The following is a 21,905-nucleotide window of genomic DNA, read 5'->3' as shown; positions in this document are numbered from 1 at the left end:
ATATATATATTTCTCCACATGCAACAAAAATGGAACAATTCTTCTCACCCAGGCTGCTCTTTCTCTACTATATCTCTCTGATAGCAATGCCGTAGCACTCATTTGTTAGGTGTAGGTATCGCTGCAAGACTTTCTGCTTGCAGCTTGTTTACACAGCCACGTATACTAGGTTTTCACGTGTATGTAGACATGGCAGATAACAGAGGTGGGGAACTTTTTAAAATAAAACCAAAACATTTATAACTAGAGTAAGGAGCAGTCCGCAGACAGGCTTTCATCATGTGTCATGTGCTGCTTCGTGACTCAGCAAAGGTGAATAACTTGCCTCACATGACACAAGTGCTTGGCACAGAAGGGACTGGAACCTGCATGTCTGAGAGTGAGACTGGAGCCCTGTAATGCCAGGCAGATCAGTAGGAGGCTCACTGGGAATGGCAAAGAGCTGAGACCTTAGGGTTTTTGATCCAGTTGAAATGGGTCTTGTTGTGTTCGTCCTGTGGTTTAACACTGCATCCTCAGTTAGCAAGATTTTGGATAATTTCCAACACATTAGCTGTCCTATTTACAACACAAGACCAATGTATTTGAAATGAAGGAAATGTTTCATTATCTCCCTGAATTTGGACCTGAGTCTCACCTGAAATGTTAATTCTGGTGCTAGTCACCCAGGTCTGAGCTCCCTCGTTAAGTAACCTAGCCCTGGCATTGCTTATAGTAACTTAGCTGTGATTAAAATGCTGTCCAAGTTACTGCATCCTCCTTCACTGTTGGTTTTGCTAGACTCTGGTGGGCATATTACATGTTTTTTTGGGGGAGTGAAATAAGCTGGTGTGTTTTCCGGTTCTGTCATGGAGAATTGCAAAGGAACTTCTCTGCCTGGAGTGGAGCAGAGGGAGTCTGTGGGAGGCTGCTAGAGAATTAAGAGTGTTTGAGTTGTTTTGTATGAGCCTCACATGCGGATTGAGCACATACTAAACCCAAGTGAAAGTACACTATGAACTGCCCCACATCTCAGCTCCGTCAGCGGGTATGGGCTTAACAGATCAGTGAATCATTAATGCATGGAGCCAGAAGAGGGTTTTGAGGCATTGAAAAAGAGCCTGGGATGACTCTCAGATAAAAAATATGAGCCACAATGTAGTACTCTCAAAGCTGATGCTCATTCATTTTCTTCTAATTCCTGAGTAGCTGCGTCTTGAAAATGAATGGCACAAACACCACTGGATGAACCTCTTTTATTTGGAGTTCAATTTAGAATGAAATTCAGTTGATAATATAGATGTTGATAACTTTCAGGTAGGCTTAAGACTGCCCTTCTGTGGATGATTTTTTTTCCACCCTAAACTTTCTGTTAAATCTCTATTTTTTCCCCACCTATATCACAAAAGCATCTGGAGGAGTAAACTTTAATGGAATAGAACAGCCCATCTCAAATCTCTTTTTCCTGCAATGGGGAAAACTGTGTCAGACAGTGTGATCTGACAGCAGGTCCATGCTATGGCTGTCTGCATTCTTCAGTTCAGCCATCCATTAAAAATCTTGTCGGGCCCCTCCTCCTGCTGTTCTCTCCTTTCCCTGGCTGGGCCTGAAAATAGACAGACAAGTGTTTTTCACCTGCTGCCCTCATGCGTGGGTCTTCTGCACATCTGCATGAGCCTGGTTTTTGTTTTTGTGTTGTGTTTATTTATTTATTTATTTACTTATTTATTTATTTAGGTCCAGCTTGATAAAGCGCTCTTCCTTTTCACTCTGTCTAAATATCCATCGCTGTTTTTTTTGCAATGATGGGGACTAGGTATGTGACAAGCACTACTGCTCTGCCACAGCAGGGCAGCTTGCTCTGAAGGATCTCCCAAAAGAGCTTCAAGGTGGGACTTGATTATTTGGAGCTCAACATGCGGGAGGCATCACAAAAGTACGTGAAGTAAAAGGCAGAAGAACCAGGACACGCTGACACTTTTTTTTTTTTTTTTTCCTCGCCATCCTGCACTCAGTTCTTTCCACTCCTTCCTACCCTCTGTTTTTCCCTGGGACAGGTGAGTCATGCTTTCCAGTCCTGTCTGCGCTTTTTCTCTGCCTGAATCAGATTCTCTCAGGGAATTGTCACTTGCCACTGGTGAGGCAGGTATTTCTGTCTTAGCTGTTTCTTCCTTCTAATTTTTTTCTTCCCTTTCTGTTTCATCTTTATCGATAGCTTTTGCCCTCTGTGCTTGTGTTATTATTTGTTTCTGTTCTCTTCTTTTTCCCTTTGCAGCAATGAGTAAAGCTAGAAATAAAAGGTTATTTTTATAAGGAAAGAAGATACTGTCTTAAAAATCTAATAAATCAAGAACTCCAATAACAAGCAAATATTACAATTATTTTCATTGTTGTAAAATATGTCCAATATATGTGTGTTTTCCAAAAATTTCATATCCACTCTTTGAAATGTACATTCTGTGTCAACAAATTTATTGCTAACATCCTGCTGTCCCGATTCTTCTGTCCAACGAGTACTGCTACAAGTAGATATTTTGATTTCTGACTGAAATCATGACTCTTCCTGTTGTGGTACACATCAGCTGTTTGTCCATGGCTTTGTCACTCTGCCCTTCTGCGCCTCAGTTTCTATTTCTTGTCCCATTTGGATTTTCCTTTTCTTTGCAGCAAGGACTGCCTGTTTGTCCAGGTGAAAGGCAGTCCTCCTAGGGCTGACCTCTGTGTTTCCAGCTGATGATGAGTATCTTCCATGGCTTTGGGAGACAGAGCTCCCGAGCTGCCCTGGTTCAGCAGGCTGCCACACCTGGGGAGAAAGGGTTGGAGAAGGTGGATGAGCAGAGCGATGCTCCATGTGCTGCTGCAATTGGTGATGAAGGTCCATCCATGCCCTCTCTTTGCAAAGAGGTGTCTCGGTACCTTGTGAAGGCACTGCGAGGCCAGTCAGGTCTCCAACTGCAGCACGCTTTGCTTCAGGAGAGAGCTGGGCGAGGGCTGGCCTGGGGCACTGCTCTACCATGCGTTATTCAAGACTGAGGGCACCATGGCCCTTCAGCTACCAGTCAATCAAATGCCAGCCCTGGCTGGAACAAAATAGCCTTATTTCGAAGAAAAGTATTATCAGTTGAACATGTTCCAGTGATATAATGCATCTGAGAACAGGAAGGTGGAGCCCACACAGCATTTCCTGCCTGCAGGCGGAAGGTTTCAGAATGATCACCTTTGGGAAGGAGTTCTACGTCTTTCAGCTTGGTGAGGCAGGGTGAAGGTGGGGGTAGTGTCTGATGGTGGTTTTTTTTCTTCTTTTTTTGAACATTTACATTCCAGTGCGGGAGGCATTGGGGATGCACAGGGCAGAGGGATAAGTGGTTAAGTGTTTTTACCTTGTTGGTAACAGTATGTGCTAACTGCTTGGGAAAGGTTCATGAAAAGCATTGAAGCCAGGGAATGTATGCCCTCAGATCTGGATGTCCTCCCCTTGCTTGCCACGTTTAATAACCATGAGACATCCTGGCACATGCCACTGGTGAAACGAGTCGAAAGGCGAGGGTGATTCATGTGGAGCCCCCGTCCTTTTCGGAAAATCCTGGAACTTCTCCCATTCTGAAGGTTGGTGTATCTGCTGAATCAAATGACTGTTTTACATCTGATGCATCTATGACTAAGAGAAATACTTTTTTGTTGTTGTTTTTAATCAGGCTTCTGATTGTGTAGAGTTTGCACAGTGTAAGTGATGCTAGCTTCTGTGAAACTCATCCCAGCGTTTCTGAAGGCAAAATCCCACTGAAATCCAGGCAGTCTCCAAAGCAAGGTGTTTTTCCGGGCTCTGACTCATGAAGGCTGAAGCTGTTTTTTGTTTGTTTGTTCTAAACCCACAGGACACTCTCTTGCTTTCTGTGTGACTGCTGCACAGGCGCTCCCTTGTCCAGATCACCCTGTAGTGCCGTGACAGGAAAGGGTTATAAAAACACTTCTTGCGGATGTACCCGCAGTACTGCAAACAGAAGGTGGTCAGGGAAGAGAACCCAACTATACCAGGAAAGAGATCCTGCAGAGTTGCACGCTGTGAATTTCTGTTCACCCCGTTGTTGTCAAGACCTCTTTCATTGCGCTTGCCGTAAAGCTCGCATCAGCGTTTTTCTAGCCCCTATTTGGCAGCATTACGCCAGCCCGGGGTTTCCTGCCAGCCTCTTTGGCAGGGGAATGTCCCTGACAGGGCTCACCCTGCCTGGGAAATTCCACCGTGCACAAAAAGTCCAGGGAGCCACTCTCACACCGCCCTCCTCCACCCTCCCGCTTCCTCTCACATGTCATAACATTCCCCCCGGCCCTCCCCAGTCAGCCAGGGCCAAAAGATAAATGGTGCCTGAGCCGCTGCAATAAAAACCAGCCCCGTGGGCACCCAGCCTGGAGGTGTAATAAACTTGGGGGAGGGGGGGACTTAGGGTGTCTTTTTTTTTTTTTTCTTTTCTGTGACCAGAAAGCCAGAGTAAGCAGGACATTTGTGAAGGGGGAGGAAAAAAAAAAAGTTTCCCTGCTGCTGCTTCTCTGTTTCATACCGTTAAACCTCAGAGGAACTTTTCAGTCATTCACACAGATGGGGCCATAAGGGATGATCAGTTGCCAGTGGGGTGTAAGGAGCTGCCTTGTTTTCCATAGAGCTAATTCTAACTTCGCTCGTCAGACATGAAGGTACACTATTACTCTATTTGCCTTGTTCTTTAAAAAATGTAATTATTGGAATGATATGGGTGTACTTTTATTTTTATTTTTTCACTCATAATAGCCTTGCAAGTGGCTTGTGCTCTGTCTGCTGATGCGTGCTTTGGGGTTGGGTGCGGAAGAATGGCTGGTTTTTGGGAAGGTAACGGGTGATAAACATGAGGAAAGAAACCACAAGGAATGGTGAGATTGCTGAAAGCCCACAATGGAGCTGGGGACGAAATGCAAGTGGGACTAACTGCAGGTTTTATCTCTAACCAACTTGGATGTTTTGGGCAATCCTCTCTGAAATAATCTCTTTTTCATGGGAGGGTTTAAAGCTCTGAGGAGCTAGGCTGGATGGGAAGCTAAGCTCTGAGGACATTAAATGAAAGAAACATTTAGTGGAAGCAGGTGTTTTGTGTATCTGGATTACAGTTTCTTTTCTGGCTGCTAATTGGTAATTTGGGGATAGCAGAGCATCACCAGCATACAACCCTGCCCGGACTCAAAGGGACAGGAGTAAAATTGTGGTGGTGTATTCAGAGTGTGACGGCACAGCAAAACATATATTAAAAATAGGGATCTATGCCTGCTTTCTTGTAATTTAGTCAAACTCTGTGGGAATGAAAAGAAGTTTAATGAACCCAAACTTAACTTCAAAATTTGTTACACTAAGCAGTTCAATAAACCAAACCGTGAACTCCTTTTCACCATCCGGTGAGGGTTTCTCTGGCTTACCACGTGAGGCCGATTATCGCAGCGTCCCTGTCCATTACCTGGGCCTGCACCTGCCGGGACAGGAGGCAGCTCGGCACTACGCTTCTCACAGAGAACAGGACGTGGTCTGGATTTCAGACTACCGTAATTTGGGGTATGGTTGTACCACAGCATCACATGAGGCTGGCGTATGGCATGCGGGTATTTTCAGCTGGGACATTGTGGCTTGCCTGGAGGCACACGGGGAGCAGGGAAAGGGCCGTACCCTGGACACTCTCAGCCAGTCTGGGGGCAAACGTCACCTAGGGATGTTGGGAAGAAGGCCGTGTTTCTGCTCCAAGTTACACTCTGGTATCAGCTTTGATCCTGAGGCAATCGATTTCTTTTTGGCTGCCTTTTATTGACTTTCTTTACCGAAAGCCACGTGTTTCACTCTGCGTTTAATGGAAGTCGAAAGGAGGAGGGTGTGTGTGTTGGGGGGGGGAAATGCCCTCAGGTGCCTGGGGCTGGCCACCGGCGAAGCTCTGGCCTGCCGTGGGTCCCGAGCAGCCCAGCCCTGCACGCTGCTCTCCTGGCGCGTCCTTCCCATCCCTGGCCTCCCGGAGCAGCAGGGTGGCGCAGGTGGCCCAAGCCCTCCCGTCTGCTCTGCCTCTTGCTGCGGCATGGGACCGTGCCTCGCTGCTAGCCCGGGATATTGGGGGCAGCAAAACTCAGGTCTGACGATGCTGCCGAGAAGCCTGGGTCTGATTTTTGCCTTCCTAGTCACATGCTCCTGAGACAAAACGTGTAAGGCAGAAACTAGAGCTGCCTTTAGTTCTGCTTTCTTTGCGAGAGATTGGCAGGAAATTAAAAGGCAATTTAAAAATCCATGGCTTAGCTTCTGTGAAAAGTAGTGTCCTGTAGGACAGGATGTGTCTGGCTTCGGTCGGTGCGTCTTCCCAGCTGAGAACTGAAGGAGAGAGCCAAGGGGTGGGAACACAATTTTGCATGATGCCCCACTGAATCAAAGGGTTCATTTTCAAATTTCTTGATATTTTATGCTAAGTGCTGCACCATTTAAATATTACTGTTTTTTGTCTTTACTATCCATTGACATGGATTTCTTTCTAAATGCGTAGCAACTGTCTGTCAAGCTTGTAGAAGCAAGAAGGGCATGGCATTAGTATCCTTTTCATATTTATGTTTATGCAAGTGTAGGAAATATGTTGCTGAGACATATGCGGCAGCAAATTCTGACCCATAGATAGTGGTGATGTCCTGGTTGAAGACGATTGCACACATGTATCTGAGGATAAAACCTGCCCTAGAATCTGCAATTCATCCCAAGCACCAGGAGTTTTTATACTGCTGCTTGGAATAAACCTAACATTTTCCTTACCATAGTCAAATTTTACTTATCTGCCTTGGTTTAGGTGCTTTCTAAAGTGAAAATATTTCCTGTTTATTGAATTTTTGTCTGACTAATGGAGGACAACTCCACAGCTGAGTTTCAGGACTTTCCTGAGGTCAGACAGCCATGTGATTTGAAAGCTGGGATTTCTCTAGTAACTGGAAGTCTGAACTAAAGGCATTTAAAATCTGTAGAATGAAAAACCTAGTGAAACAAGGTCATGACACAAGACATGAACAGCAAGGGCACGTGCTTTAATAAGCTTTGCATTGTTAACACTCGTCTTTCACTTAGTGTTGCCCTGTTTCTGCCTGGGATTTCCTGCACACCAGTACGTGCTCTGGGGCTGAGTAGATGCTCGTGTGTATAAGCTGTGTAGGGCTGTGCAAATCAACGCTGAGGCTCCCTGGAGGTGTTGACCTTGCAGCACAACTACAGCACAGCTGATCTGCACACATGCTGTCGGTACGGCTGGGATGTCTGATCAGGTGTCAGCCCAGCTGGACGTACTGTGCCGTAGGTGTGACTGGTTGCTGCATCCAAGAAGTGGACAAAGTTTCAAAATCTGCCTGGATGACATTTTTTGAGCAGAAAAACATGTTTGGGAAGCCTAGTTGTACGGTAACCTTAGCCTTAGATAGCTTACCCATTACCATCTAAAAACTGAGAGACTAGAAATGCAGGGTCCTGGGTAAACTGCGGTTTGAAAAATGTTATTTTTCTGGGTTCAGGTCTCACTGAGATAAAGCAGTTTTTCCTCCTGTTCCTGTACTAAAGAGTTGAATGGCAGTGCTGCATTCTGGGAGACAACTCTGCATTCCCTGTGAGAACGTGATTTTGTTTTACTGGGGATTGAAGTGGTCCTTGTTTGTGGAAGGTACAAAGACTGAAACTGAAGTCCGCTGGAGACAAACCCACTGTCGTGGTTGTAGCACAGGCTCCTGTCTCTGAGAGCAGACAATAAAAATTACTGTGGGGTTACAATGACAGATTTTGGCCCAGGTTGATCACCTGAGTTAGAAGGAAAAAGACCTTCAGTGTGAGACACAAGGGAAGCTCATGCTTGCATCTTTAGACCTGTGATGAGGCTCCTCAACAGCACTGAGGAACAGCACTAACTCCCTTTCTAACTGGAATACTGTAAGAAGCAAAATATTTTGAGGCAAGAACATGCACTTATTTACCTCATCTATGTACACACCAGTATCCTTCCCAGTTGACATGTGACGTTGTCCTTTGCTATGGGGAAAAAGCATCCTGCTCCATATTTATATGCTGTGACATCAGCAGTGCGTGTATTTCTTAGCAATGAGTTCCTACTGCAAGGTGGTAATGAGCTAATGAGATAGAGCAGCTTATGAGAAAACATGACTAACCAGGGCAGTGAGTATGTTGAGAGGAATGTCCACAAATATAAGGTGTAAAGGGAGACTGTTTACTGGTAGAGAAATCAGATCAACTTGTGCAGCTTTGTAATACTTGCTGTGTTTGGTGTTTCTTTTCCTCCATGCTGATTTCAGCTGCTTTATATACACAGTATGGAAGAATCTATTTAAGAACAACCAACTTTTTTTTTTTTCAATATCAAACAACCTGGGAGAAAAAAGCTGAACTGAGGGCATTCTTTGGATCAAAGCAGCAAGCTCTAAAAGATACATGATAAATAAATAGTCTGAATTTTCCTTTAATATGAAGAATTATACATGCTCCCTTTTGAAGTTCAGGCTAATCCTAGAACAGCAGTCTTCGAGACCAACACTGAGGAAAAATGTAGCAATACAAGTATAGCGAACAGGTTAGAAACAGACTCCTCTGTACTAGCTTTTAGAGCAAAAATGTGTCATGGACCACTTCCAATTTGCTGACATGTGGTCTCTTAAGTTGTTACAGCAAACACACTTATTGATCCTACAGAACAGTTTCTAGGATTGAAATAGTGACTGTGCTTTTATCTCCAGTTTTCTTGATGCTGTTCTAAAAGCAAGTTCGATGTTATGTTGGACTGGAATTTGTGTGCTGCATGGAAATGCTTCTAGCACAGAGGTGTGGCGGCTGTACTCACACACCTTGACTCAAAGTCTGTAGCACCAGGCTAATTATACCAATTTGAGAATAAGCAACATTTGACATCCATACAGTAAATATTCACTTGCATTAAGCAACTGGACTGTAAACTACCATTTTTATTCTCAGTTTAAGAAATACCACAAAGGTCATACTATTCCAAAAGTGTGTTGCAAAACTAAATTCTTGTTACTAGTAGTTTGTGCTCTGCCACTTTACCTAAAGGCTCGCCCTTGTTCTGTGCTGCCACTTATGACAGACTGAAGAGTTTAGCCCACTCCCATACCCACCAATGTGGGGTCTGCTCTGAGAGCCATCACGCTCCTTGTGCTCCTTGCTCTGTTGGGAGTCACGGAGGCAACTTACACACAGTAAAAGCAAAGTTCTGCTTTTGGGGATTGATTTATTTACTTATGGGTTTATTTATTTGAAGACTACATCGCTTGCTGCAGTCACCCCAGTACGTGCCCCAGGACCAAGCAGTGCAGGCATACCGATGCTATACAGGTAAGCCTTTCCCTACAGCAGACTGGCCAAGTACATAAAGCATAACATTTTGCTGTGGTCTCTTTTAGAGTCCTCCTCAGGACATGTTTTTCTTTTTTTTTTTTTTTTTTTTTTTCCCTTTTCAACTCTGACTGCCTGAAATAATGTGTCATGGCCAACACGGTGCTGCTTTTAAAACAAGATGTCGTTGCATGTGTGACCTGGAGCTACAGCTCTGAGGGGATTTTTCTGAGGGGGAAGATGAGGAAGGATACCTTTTTGGAAAGTAATATAAAATACAGGAAGGCAACCGGCACAGCCTTTCCCACACTAACTAGGGAGCAGTCCCAGAGCAAACCATGCCCAGGTTTCATCCACAGGAGTTGGTGTCTTTACTTCATAAGAGATCCCAGAACTGAGCTCATATGAGTGCACTGTTACCAATCCTGGGACCGGGATGTGAGAGTAAACTGTGGGGCCGCATCGTTTGACCATACAGAAGTAGGGGCTAGTTTCATTAGATTGGCCATCACTTACATATGAAGCTATAGGGGATGAGGCAGGGTGTTGTGAGGAAGTATTTGCAAGCGTGCTCAAACCTCTGCCTAAGTTTTGCAGCCTAGATTTTTCAGACCAGAGAATGCTCAGTCCATCTGTCTAGTACCCCCTCTGTTACCTGTGCCGCAGGGCTTTCCAGGGCTCATCATGCCTGTTGTCTCTCTATCTGATGTTAAGGCAGTTCTGTGGGAGTTTTCTTTCCATCTTTTTTACTGCCACTTCACAACATGGCCTGGAAGTCCCCTTCCCCTTCTGGCGCAGGCGGTAAAGCTTGTGTCTGAAAGCATAAACCAGAGATGGTTGAAAGCTGGACAGAAAAATTTCTCTTTCAGTCTGAGTTTATGTTATTGTTATTAAAATGCTGTTCTCAGCATTAGGACCCAGAAATGAGAGAATACCTCATGGTTATAATTAAGAAGGGTGTTGAAAATAATGAAAGTGTGTTTTAACAGAAAATCCCCAAAGCACTGAAGAGGCTTTTTGATTTTACTTCAACTTAAGGCATCAGCTCAGCTGTTTCCTTGTACCAAGAATATAGTTATTTCAGGCCTAATGGATGGAAAAGCCCAGTACAGCATCTCTGTTGTGTATTTGCTCAGTGCTGGCTCTCAAAAGGATAGCAAAGAGGAGACCTAACTGATTAATCTAGATGTTTAGTTGGTAGCAAAACTCAAAGGTGTCTTTCAACCATTATGACTTTGGCAATGAAGGGGGAGGCCCCTGACAAATGACTGCAAATTTTGAGACAGTAGGTTTGTTTTTTTTGTTGTTGTTGTTTTAATCTGAATTTTCAGATCCTTCCAAAGTAGCTCCTGGGTGTACACAAGTCATACACCCAAAAGCAGTGATAAAAGTTGTTTCAGTTATCAAGTGTACTGATATAACCTAACCAAGACTGATTAGATTTAATTCCACAATACTTGTTCAGGCTTTATTCTACAGTGAGCGAAGAAACCGAGGTTTTGGTCTGAAAACAAGTACGTTTTGTGTCTCATTTTTGCAGTGGTCTGAGATATGGATATAAACACATGTCACTATTTGCAGGTGTACTTAAGACAGGTTTCAGGACAAATGTTGCTTATATTGGCCACTAGTTGGCATTATTGATACATCGCAGTATATGCAATGGCGCAATAAAAACCTGTGAGGCCAGCGCTTGGCAAGCTGAGGCATCCTCCTCTGTGCAGGCCTCTCAGACATCAGCTCTGGAGCTTGCTGGGTTATGCTGCATTACACTCAGCCAAAAGAGGATGAAACTGTCTGCTTTGCTGCGCCCTTGCAGCTCCTTCCCAGCCGACGTCCCTCCTCCCTGGCTTGTGGCTGTCTGTACAGGCTCTGCCAGCTCTCCCGGCAGGAGAAGAGGTGATGAGCACTTCTGGTCGCTACCCTGCCCGGGAGGAATTTTCTTAGGCTGAAGATGTCTGCCGGGGTTTTGGTCACTGTGGATGTTACGTGGTGTTTGGGCCAAAAGAAACGTTCGAGGTCTGCAGCATTAATAATTACAATTTGTAAATGTAGCAATAATTTGCCTGTAACTTGCACGGAATACTTTGAGAGTTAGGAGGTTGTTGGGAGCCAGCTCATCTTGTGCAACATGGGCGTGTGTATTTTTGAAAGAGCCTTTTGTTACAGAGTTTGGTGGAATTAGACTTGTCTTAATCTGCTTTGACTGGGAGTAGATTTATGTCAAAAGACCTGATAAATAAGATTTTGCTGATGAAACAACCATGAGTTAAGGTATCAGAGTGTTGCCTGAAGTGGATTTTGCTTAGTAAAATGAAAGCAAGTCAACAATTCAGCATTCAATAGAGTTGAAACTTTGGAATAGAAAAAGAAATTCCACACCCCCTTTGCATTAAGGTAAAAACCTCATTAAATTGTTTTATAGAATATTTTCCATTTATATGTAGAGGCTAATCTTCAATTAATCAGTTCCAAAATGATTACGGAATAGCAACGATAAAGATGTTGCTCGTCCCTGTGTGTATGTGTTCTGAGGGCCTTCCATGACCTAGTAGAATTAAAATGTGTGGAATACACTTTTGGTTTGACATTCATTTTTACCCTCGGCATTTTTAAGGGAATTACAGACAACTACAGCACTAAATCTAATTCTTTCAATTACATACTTCTCAGATTCGTGTTGTTGTTTGGTTGTAAGAAGACAAGATCCAGTCAGATCTGTTTTCAGAAAGCTGTGTTACAGATCCTCCTATCAGTCACCAAGTGCACAAAGAGCATTTGAGGGTTAAAGGATCTCTGATCGGCAAGTGCTTTTTAACAAGGAAATGCTTAAAGTATCTACCTAAGGCTAAGGTATCGTAATTGAGATCTAAGGTTTGGAGAACAACGGAGAACAATCTTCTCGCATGTTTAAAACATACTGCCTGATTTCACAGATCCTTGCTTGCATAAAGAGGTTCCCTGAAATCAGTGAGAACGCTCAGTTAGGAGATAGCTGCTGATTAGGTAACAAAGGAATTTTTACCTTTATTAGACTGTGCTATTTCTGGCACAATGTAGTGTTTGACTTGACTTCATACGTCACATTTGCAAGTTTTACTGTGACTGCATAAATTTGATCTATGGCTTAAAAGCACACACAGTTTTTTGGAGTAGGAACCTGTAGATAACTCCAAGTGAAACTCTGTCTTCACCTGACAAGGGAAGAAATGTTTGAATAATATAAAATAATTCCCTCTTGCCTCCTCATGGCTGATTAATATAATTTCACGTTGCACCTGTCCCATGTTTTTTAGCACAATTAAAACATGTATAATAATCTAAATTATAGACCTCCAATCTACATAATATGCTTTAGAAATACAGTGTTGTTTTACTGCATATTTTTGGGGGCAGCCACTGTGCTAACAACATCCTAATCACAATGTCGTGCGGACAAACACACACGCTTGTTTTTTAGAAGATGATGACCTTGGTGGTAGATGAGAAAGGAGAAATGTATTTTTTTGAAAGATGGGGAGAAGTCTCCCTGGCGACTGCCGGTCAGAAGTCACCGGTGCTGTTGACATTTGTCACAGGTGCACAGTTTCACCCGCCTTTAGTTTCGGCACCGTGCCACTTACCCACTTCTCTCTGCTGGGCTCCGGCTGTATCACGGCAGCGTGCTGCAACCCGAAAAATAAACATCTTTCGGGCCTATCCGATGCCTGCTCCACGCTCGGCGGCGGCCCAGGGCTGAATCCCCCGAGCTGTGCTGGAGGATGGGGTTGGGGTCGGGGTCAGGGCCGTGGGGGAGGCCTCGTCTACCCGCTGCCTACTCCCTCAGGACCTCGAGGGGCCGCCTCATCTACCCGCTGCCCGCCCCCTTAGGGCCGCGGGGGCCGCCTCGTCTACCCGCTGCCTGCTCCTCTCGGGGCCGTGACCGTCTCCATGCCACCGCGTCCCCGCCCCGGGCGCGGCCGCGTCCCGCCTCCCCCCGCCGCCCTTACGGGAAGCGCGGCCCCTCCCGGCCCCGGGCCCTCCTCCGCCGGCGGGGAGGAGCCGCTATAAGCCCGGCCGCCACGGCCGCCGCCCCCCAGTCCTTGCCGTGCCGCCCGCCTGCCCTCCCGTCCAGCCCTGGCCGTACCCGCGCCAGCCGCCGCACCTCTGCCCGCCGCCCTTCTCCGCCGCCGCCGCCCGCCGCCCCGCGGCACCGCCATGATCGTGGACAGCAGCCGCGACGCGGCGCCCGATGGCGGCGACGCCGGCGCCCTCAGCAGCCCCATCAACCTCGCGTACTTCTACGGGGCCTCGCCCCACTCCAGCGAGGGCAGCTGCTCGCCGGCTCACTCCGCCCCGGGCTCGCCGGGCTCCGACTCGGACCTGTCGGTCAGCAGCCGCGGCGGCGGCCGCCGGGACTCCCGGAGCGGCGCCCGCCCCGCTCTGCAAGGTACGGCGGGGCGGGGGGCGAGCAAATGGCGGCCGGGGGCTGGGCTGGGGGCGTGAAAATGGCGACCGCCGCCCTTGGGGGTGTCTGAAGGAGACCCCCCGCGTCCAAGCGGGCCTGGGAGCTGCAGGCGGTGACGGGAGGGAGCGGTGACCTCAGGGCCGGTTTTTGGGGTTATTTCCAGCCTTTCGACAGCTGGCGCTGGGACGGGGAGGTTCCGGCGTGATTCAGCTGGAGGAAATGGCACGGGGGGGAGTGCGCTGCGGGGCTTTGGCTCGGCTCGGCGCAGCTGGACGCAAGGCTTTATCTCATTTTCCACCGGCGTTTCTCCTTCTGTCCTTATTTCTCTTCTATTTTATTTCTTAACGACTAATCTCAGCGTTTCGTTTCGCGTCTCAGCAGTTGAACAGCACATGGGGGGAGGAAAGCAGCACAGGGGCCCCTTCCAGGGGGTCCGCGTGAAGAACTCGGTGAAGGAGCTCCTGCTGCACTTCAGGAGCAGCAAGCAGATGTCCTCGGGTGCTGCTGCGGATGAATGCAAGGTAACGAAGAACATTTTCCAGGGCTGACATAATTGGGTTTAATGATTACTGAAGCTGGCAAAAAAGAAAAGGAAAAAAACCAACACGTGATAGCAGTAAGAATGTGATAGAAGTAAGTTTACTGCTTTATCTGATGTGGATGGAGTCATTGTTTCTGCCTTTCAGCACACAATGGAAGAACAGAGTCGGGAGGAAATTAGTGAGACTGTTTAGTGTAGGAGAGAGAGGCGCTTAAATGTTCTTATTCAGCTTTATTTTCCAAAGGGAGTTCAGACCAAGATGCAGTTGTGTTCTGAGACAGTGATAACCCCCCTGTTAACTCCTCTGAAGTCATGAATTTTAAGAGCAGGGAGTCTTTTCAGAAGAGAATCGCTTAGCAGCTTGTCGTACTGCTGCATTCGTCTAGCTGCATTCCTCTAGCGTAAAGGCATATCCCAATCTGGAAAGATTGGAACAGAGAGGTGTAAGAAATGTTTGGAAGATTAAAGAGGGTTTTCTTTACAATATCCGTTGAGAGTATGTTTGAGCTTCCGAGTTAAGTGTTGCCACAGGAAACTTTTTGCATAGAAAACTTTACAGCATTTGAGACAGGTAAACTTGGCAGGTTTACATGAAGAAAAAATCCTGACACCTCACTAAGGACGTTGTCTGTCTCTAGATTGTCTTGAGTTCTGCGGTATTGTAACAAATAGCTTAAAAAGCCTTAAGAAAAACAGTGGTTTTTGTTTCAGTTCCGTAAAACTCTTTATGTTTTCTAACCTTAATTAAAAGCAATTAAATTAGGGTTAGATTACCATGTTACTAGGATTATTCTAAGGTATATTCTCTGTTTATAGAAGCAAGCCTCTGTTTTTGTCTTTTTTTTTTTTCCCCACTGAAATAACATTGTAATAATGGAATAATCTGTATTTTTTTCCTCAAAAGGCACAAGGAGGATTGGTGAACTACGAACAGTACACAGGTAAGAAGAAAATATACTGTAATAATATTTTAAAAGTAGATTGTAGGGAGTAATCTCCGAGTGGATTGTAAATTCCTTTTCTTTTCAGCAGAGCTGAAGAGCATACTGGGTCACAGTGGCAAGAGAAAGGCTCCTGAGCTCCTTTCTGATGGACCTTCTTTCAAACGCCAAGCTAATATTCACCCACACCTCCTGGTAAGCTTGGACTATTTTTTTTCCAGTGCTTTTTGTTTTCCTCTGGGTAATCAAAAATTGCTAGCTAAAAAATAATGCCTTTAACTGGTTGGTACTTGTTTGTATTCTTTTTCTGACAGACACCACCCCAGACACCGACTTCAATGGATAACATGGAGGAGACGCATAAAAACGAACCAAAGCACGACAGCAGTTCTGATCTGCTCCAGAACATTATAAACATTAAGAATGAGTCGAGCCCTGTTTCTCTGAATACAGTGCAGGTTAGCTGGTTGCACGGTGTCTCCAATCACAGTTCGCCTGGTGAGCAATACCAAGACAGTCCAGGAACACAGACTTTTTCCCCGTCCCAGAAGTACCAGGCATTCCAGGATCACACCTCCCAGAATATGCTTGATCCTCCCCAGCATTACCAGTTCTCTTCATCGCAGAACCAGGAGTTGTCACAGAGCTATAATTCGGATGCATCTCTGGAGTACAGGCCCTTTTCTGCCAGTGACCAGTCTCCTAGCTACCAGCCGAATACCTTTGAGAGCCATGAACTGCAGTATTGCCCTTCACAAAGTTTCTCCTCCCTCCTCAACGATTCTGAAGGCTCGGAGAACATCTCTGCCCCCCTCCAGCCGCTGACGAGTGCCCACCCACAGTCTGATGTCAGTTCCCATGCTCAGAATTTCAGCTTGGCTCCCAGTAATATCTGCAGTAGTCTTGAGCGCAGCATCTCTTTGGCTGCTTTGAATGTCTCGCTACCACACCAAAATGTTGCCAGAAACACAACGCAGCTGGGCAAGTCATTTTTTCAGTGGCAAGTGGAGCAGGAAGAAAACAAATTGGCTAACATATCTCAAGACCAGTTTCTCGCAAAAGACTCTGATGGAGACACGTGAGTGCTGTTTATCTCTGTGTTTCCCAAGTAGAAGGTTGGGGAGTGCTTCTGTTCAGGTTTTGGTGGACTACTGGGTTTTAATGAAAGCTGTTTGATAGCAGTGCTTGTGTCATGAGTGCAGTGGTTTCGGTAATCATGGTCTCGCTGATGGGCTGTGATGCATGCAGTTGCAGCACACTTGGTAGATAAGGTAGTTGTATCATCTAATTTCACGTACTTATTGTTAGATTTTTATCTGGTAAATTGAGAGAAAAAGATTCTAATTTAGATGTTTGAAATTACCTTGGGAAGAAGGTGCCTGCGTTCCTGTCTTAGTCACCCAGAAGTCTGAAGCTGGCAGTATAGCACCCTTCCCATAACGTACTTTTGGATTTCTGTAGCGATTTGAGCCCCAGGTTGTATGGTTGTGTAACTGTTTTCCCTCTTTCCTGCAGCTTCCTTCACATTGCTGTTGCCCAGGGCAGACGAGCACTCTCCTACGTTCTCGCAAGGAAAATGGCTGCTCTGCATATGCTGGATATTAAAGAGCACAATGGCCAGGTGAGGTTCTCAATGTCTTTGCACCTGATTTGTGCGCGAGTGCTCTACATGGTCTGGACCTTGAGGAAAATGTGGTGAAATGCTTATTTAATATTAACCCCGAGATTTAGTCTGCATACTAATATTAACCTTGAGCTATTAATACTTCTTGGGATCACCTTGAGCTGGTAAAACTATACACTCAACTTCATTTGTCCTGGCTTCCTGGTATTCATAATCACTGCTTAAATAGTACCAGGTAGCTAGCTAGGCTTTGTGTTTGTTTTAGTTGCTCTTTCCTGTTAGAGATCAGATGACTAATAGTTGAAATTTTCTTCTCAATGTTTGCAGAGTGCTTTTCAGGTTGCTGTGGCGGCCAATCAGCATCTCATTGTGCAGGACTTGGTTAGCTTGGGGGCTCAAGTCAACACCACAGACTGTTGGGGTAGAACGCCATTGCATGTTTGTGCTGAGAAGGGACATGCCCAGGTCCTTCAGGTGAGAAGCCCTGTTGTAGCTCTTAGTTTGGTATTAGCTGTTACAGAAAATTCTGAAAACACCACGCTTTCCCTTATCTTTCTCTGTGTAGCCTTGTAGATATGTCTCAGGGCTCTAGAGCAGTGGTTTAAAGTGAGCTTGAATTTGGCTTCTAAGGTTCTTGCCAATGTTTTGGAGTAATGTGGTAGAATCCTCTGCTACATGAAATCAGTAAATAAGTTTCTTTTTAATGCTATTATTTATTGCAAATTTGCAACAAGGCTGTATACAAACTTGAGGAAGCAGTATGTGGCTTGGGTAGACCTAAACACATGCCTGTTCCTACTTTTGTAGGCAATCCAAAAGGGAGCTATGGGAAGCAATCAGTATGTGGACCTTGAGGCAACGAACTACGATGGTAAGTAGTTTGGAGTTCATAACTTACAAAGTTACTAGACGTTACAATGTTTTATAGCTGCTGATGTGAATCTTATTCTGGGTGAAAAGCAATAAAATGGGGTATAGCTTTGCCAGGTTGAAATTGGCAATTACACTTGAAATTGCATTATGATTGGCATATTTGTCAGAAAAAAGCATGGTTAGCCTCTGCCTGTTGGAAGCTTTCCTTTTTTCCTCTGACTGACAAATTTGGCACAGAGACTTGATGATAATGGACTATTGTTTAAAATCTGTGGGTGCCAGTGGTTTATCAGTGGATAGAGAATGCAGAATCTCTGGCACCAGAGAGCTGCTTTAATTGATCCTCTTTTCCATGCAATAGCTCTTTCTGAAATACATTTTTTAACAAAGCATACAAAAAGATTCTTTACTTACTTGCTAGCTGATTGCTCCCCATAAATTGGTACTTAACTCTTTGACTGACAACCCAAATCCTGAGCCATGCAGGAGCAGTCCTTATCACTTAGAAATGTGGAAACAAGCAGCCAGTTACTAGTTCTCTATTGTGCTCACTTGCTAATGATGATTTTCTTTCAAATTAAGGTTTGACAGCACTACACTGTGCTGTTCTGGCCCATAATGCTGTGTTGCATGAACTGCAAAACAGTCAACAACCTCACTCCCCTGAGGTTCAGGAGCTTCTGCTGAGAAACAAGAGCCTGGTAGAAACCATCAAGACTCTGATACAAATGGGAGCTTCTGTTGAAGCAAAAGTGAGTAAAACAGCTTTCTGTAAGGTGTCAGATCCCAAGAAAATAGGGAAGCAGATCATGCCCCTTTCTCCCATGCCACATCTCAGTCCACTTATTACAGAGGAAGTAGACTGATTTGAAAGCTTCCTAAGCAACTTACATTTTAATTTACTCGAGTGGAATGAAAATGTTGCGTTTATTAAGAACAAGATATTATCAATGCAAATGAACCATGGGAAAAGGGAGGTCACAGTCTAATTTCTGGATTAAGAATGATGCTACACCAGTTACAATTGGTTGTGTCTTAAAAGTAAGAATATGTTTGGAGCATTTTGAGGTATCTGTAGTAATAGGGTGCTGATGATACCCTGTTCTTGAACTGTACATTTTAATTACGTGCTGCTACCTGTCCAGTTTAGATCAGTGTTGGGGAGATCATTACTTGCTATAACACTTGTTTTTTTTGGCTGTGTAAGTTTACTGCTAAATGAGGTGTGGTCTGTTGTTCATTAGATGATAAAATATATATTCAGACTGACTTTCAGTATAAATACTTTTGTAGAACACTCTGTTACTCTATTTTGTTTATCTGCATGTTCAACCTGGATAGGTGAAACTAAAAGTTCCTTTCTTGATAGGATCGCAAAAGTGGTCGCTCAGCTTTACATTTGGCAGCAGAAGAAGCAAACCTAGAGCTCATTCGTCTCTTTTTGGAGCTGCCCAACTGCCTTTCTTTCGTTAATGCGAAGGTATGGTGATTTTTCCGAATGCAGATATAATCTGGGATGTATGTGAGCTAGTCGCTGTAAGTGTCCTGAAACTCTTGCCCCTGCCATTTCTTCATGGTATTTGTCTTCTCCAGGCTTACAATGGCAACACAGCACTTCACGTGGCTGCTAGCCTGCAATATCGGGTGAGTCAGTTGGATGCGGTTCGCCTGCTAATGCGAAAGGGAGCTGATCCAAGTGCCAGAAATTTGGAAAATGAGCAGCCAGTTCACCTGGTTCCTGATGGCCTTGTAGGAGAACAGGTAAACAAAAAAAAGCCAACACAACCCACTAAAATAACAAGAACAAAAAAAAAACAAACCCTCCTCTCCCATCCTCTCCCCACCAACCCAAAAGCTATATTCCTCTCAACATTTTTCAGGTTTTGAGTTGTAACTTAAGGAAAAGATTAAGCAAATGGAATTTTTGTCAGAGATCTTTGGTTTTAATGTTAGTATCAGAAAGAACATGCAAAGACCTGAAATTGTAGATTTTATTTGTAGCTTCTTTTGTCCCATCTCGAAAACTTTTTCATGTCAAACTGTTACTGAGAGTTGTTTTTTTTTTCTCAGTAACCTTGCAGAATATGGGAAGTAATGTCCCTTCTCGTGTTGATCTCAGTACGGCTTAAAATCATGTTAAAAATTATGATCAGCAACAAAAATAGCAATTTTGGGGCCTGAATAACAGATGAAGAAAATCCCTCTTTCCTAGGAGCTGTTCAAATACATAAAAGCAGCTAGCTCTTGAGCTAAGGAGCTAATAACCTAAGCAACTCAGTCATTCTATTTTATTTACTTGGTTCAAATCTTGTAGAATTGTATCAATTCTTGTGTAACTGAACTCAGAATCTAGTCTCAGATAAATGAGGAACGCAGAACTAGAAATCAGTTTTCTAGTTTAAGTTTATGACTTTGGGATGATAAATGCTAATGTTTTTGTCTTTTTCTCTCCTCTAGATAAGACGTATCCTGAAAGGGAAGGCGATTCAGCAGAGAGCGTCGCCATTTTAAACTCCATGTTTCTTGGAGTTTAGCTACCTTACACTCACTGTCAGTCAGGCAGTCCTAATGTATCTGTAAATAGACCATTTGCCTAGTGTTGGCAAATGTTAGTTGTTTCTATGAAACAAAAGTATTTTGTTCACTATCATATAGTGGGTTATGTACGAGTTTTAAAAAAAAAATACAAAAAAAAAACCACCCAACAAATCAACAATCAAATTCTTCCGAGCAAATGGGAATGTTTTATTCCCATGTACGTGGAAACTTTGCATGGATACCTGAATTTCATAGCTACAGCAAGACTGATTGATTTAATCAGCCATATATCTAACTTCTGGACAAGGATAATTCTACAGTAAATCTTTGTCTGGAGAGGGGTGATACATGACAGCATTGCAGAGTTTTTTGTTTGTGTTTTTAATAACACTTAAATATACTAAGTGCAAGAGAAATCAAATATTTTTGAAGTGGAAATTTTATTTATATACCTTTGTGGCTTCCTTCCAATGTGTTGTGCAGGATTGTATATAGTCCTTGGTGTTGTTGTACAGCTGTATAGTTCTGAGTATCAATTGATAGCTTGGGAATGATCTGAAGAAGAAAACTTCTCAGATCTCAAACTTGCAAGTTGCATATGGAATTTTAATACCGGTGCAAATCGGGTAAATTCTGTTATTCTTAAAGACTGAAGACCGAAATTGCATCTAAGATGGATTGTCCCTAGCACTGATTTGTGCATGCTTTTGGACTTGTTAATAAAAATATGAAAAGCCATGCTTACTCAGGGGACAATATCAACTTTTTTTGTATGCAGTAGAGGGCTTTTGTTTTGACAGGACAGTAGATTGAGGGAGAAATGTCGTGACTTACATAGTGTATATAACTTTGTCATACTTCAAGGAATATGATCCTGGTTCAGTGAAAGTATTTAGCATGTACTTAACTCTTAATGCATGTTGGAATCTCTCCATGTTCCTTATACTTAAATATGTGTAAGCCCCACTAGTGTCAGTAGGACTTAAGCACATGCCTACGTAGCTTGCTGAATTGGGCTCTAGTTAATTCTAGAGATTTAGTGTTTCTCACCTCCTAAGCAGAGTTAGTCCATTTACAGTTTTACCTTATAGGTATAGTAGATAGCCAAGCAAATATTTGAAGTTAATGTTTTTCTATTTTTAATAATTATAGGTTTTAATGCAAAATGTGTACTAATGTTGCTGTATACTTGTATTCTGTTGGAGAAAACTGCTTCCAATCACTTAATCAACAATCCACACTGGGCTGTAATCCAGCAGTATGTTCTTTGTATGGTCTTTGCTCTTAACTTGTTCTTACATCACACGCAATTCTCTTCCATAATAACTTAATTAGTCTGATTTTGCTGTTTTGACAAAGTATGTCTTGTAGACAAGCTAAGTGGAAAGATCTAATATTCTGAGGCCTAGTTGTGATGTATTTCTTGAAGGGTCTCCTGTATCTTGTTTGAATAAACATGTTACTTATACACAGTTGTGGTTACTGTCTGTGATTAATACTGATGATAAAATCAAGATTGAGATAAAACCGATACAGCACAGTGATATGCGAGACTGGTGAAGGTTCATTTGTGAAGTATGAGA

The 21,905-nt window shown here is 44.0% G+C and overlaps 1 protein-coding gene and 1 long non-coding RNA gene across 10 annotated transcripts; one reads left to right on the top strand and one right to left on the bottom strand.

Moving 5' to 3' along the window:
• Positions 1 to 27: 27 nt before the first annotated feature.
• LOC106038748 (uncharacterized) lies at positions 28 to 13,775 on the bottom strand. 4 transcript variants are annotated; one of them, XR_007161035.2, is made up of 4 exons: positions 13,485 to 13,620; positions 12,982 to 13,023; positions 10,014 to 10,172; positions 28 to 3,911 (listed from the first exon to the last, which is right to left on the bottom strand). It is a non-coding gene; the product is annotated as an uncharacterized lncRNA (long non-coding RNA). The 4 variants fall into 4 exon arrangements; XR_010833890.1 differs by lacking the exons at positions 28 to 3,911; positions 13,485 to 13,620 and adding an exon at positions 13,637 to 13,775 and having other exon boundaries at positions 9,485 to 10,172; XR_010833889.1 differs by lacking the exon at positions 28 to 3,911 and having other exon boundaries at positions 9,485 to 10,172; positions 13,503 to 13,638.
• Positions 13,556 to 21,794, top strand: NFKBIZ (NFKB inhibitor zeta). 6 transcript variants are annotated; one of them, XM_048057937.2, is made up of 12 exons: positions 13,556 to 13,787; positions 14,187 to 14,326; positions 15,251 to 15,287; positions 15,376 to 15,482; positions 15,602 to 16,365; positions 16,803 to 16,908; positions 17,239 to 17,385; positions 17,719 to 17,782; positions 18,367 to 18,536; positions 19,154 to 19,264; positions 19,378 to 19,545; positions 20,242 to 21,794. In XM_048057937.2, the coding sequence occupies exons 1-12, from the start codon at positions 13,556 to 13,558 to the stop codon at positions 20,293 to 20,295; spliced, it is 2,100 nt and encodes a 699-aa protein (XP_047913894.1). In that variant the 3' UTR covers positions 20,296 to 21,794. The 6 variants fall into 6 exon arrangements, with proteins under 6 accessions (XP_047913894.1, XP_047913893.1, XP_047913892.1 ...); XM_048057936.2 differs by having other exon boundaries at positions 14,184 to 14,326; positions 15,379 to 15,482; XM_048057935.2 differs by having other exon boundaries at positions 14,184 to 14,326.
• The last annotated feature ends 111 nt before the right edge of the window (positions 21,795 to 21,905 follow it).

Source organism: Anser cygnoides, chromosome 1 (genome assembly GCF_040182565.1).
Source record: "Anser cygnoides isolate HZ-2024a breed goose chromosome 1, Taihu_goose_T2T_genome, whole genome shotgun sequence".
In the NCBI taxonomy this organism is placed as follows: domain Eukaryota; kingdom Metazoa; phylum Chordata; class Aves; order Anseriformes; family Anatidae; genus Anser; species Anser cygnoides.
This window is presented reverse-complemented; position numbering and strand designations above follow the sequence as displayed.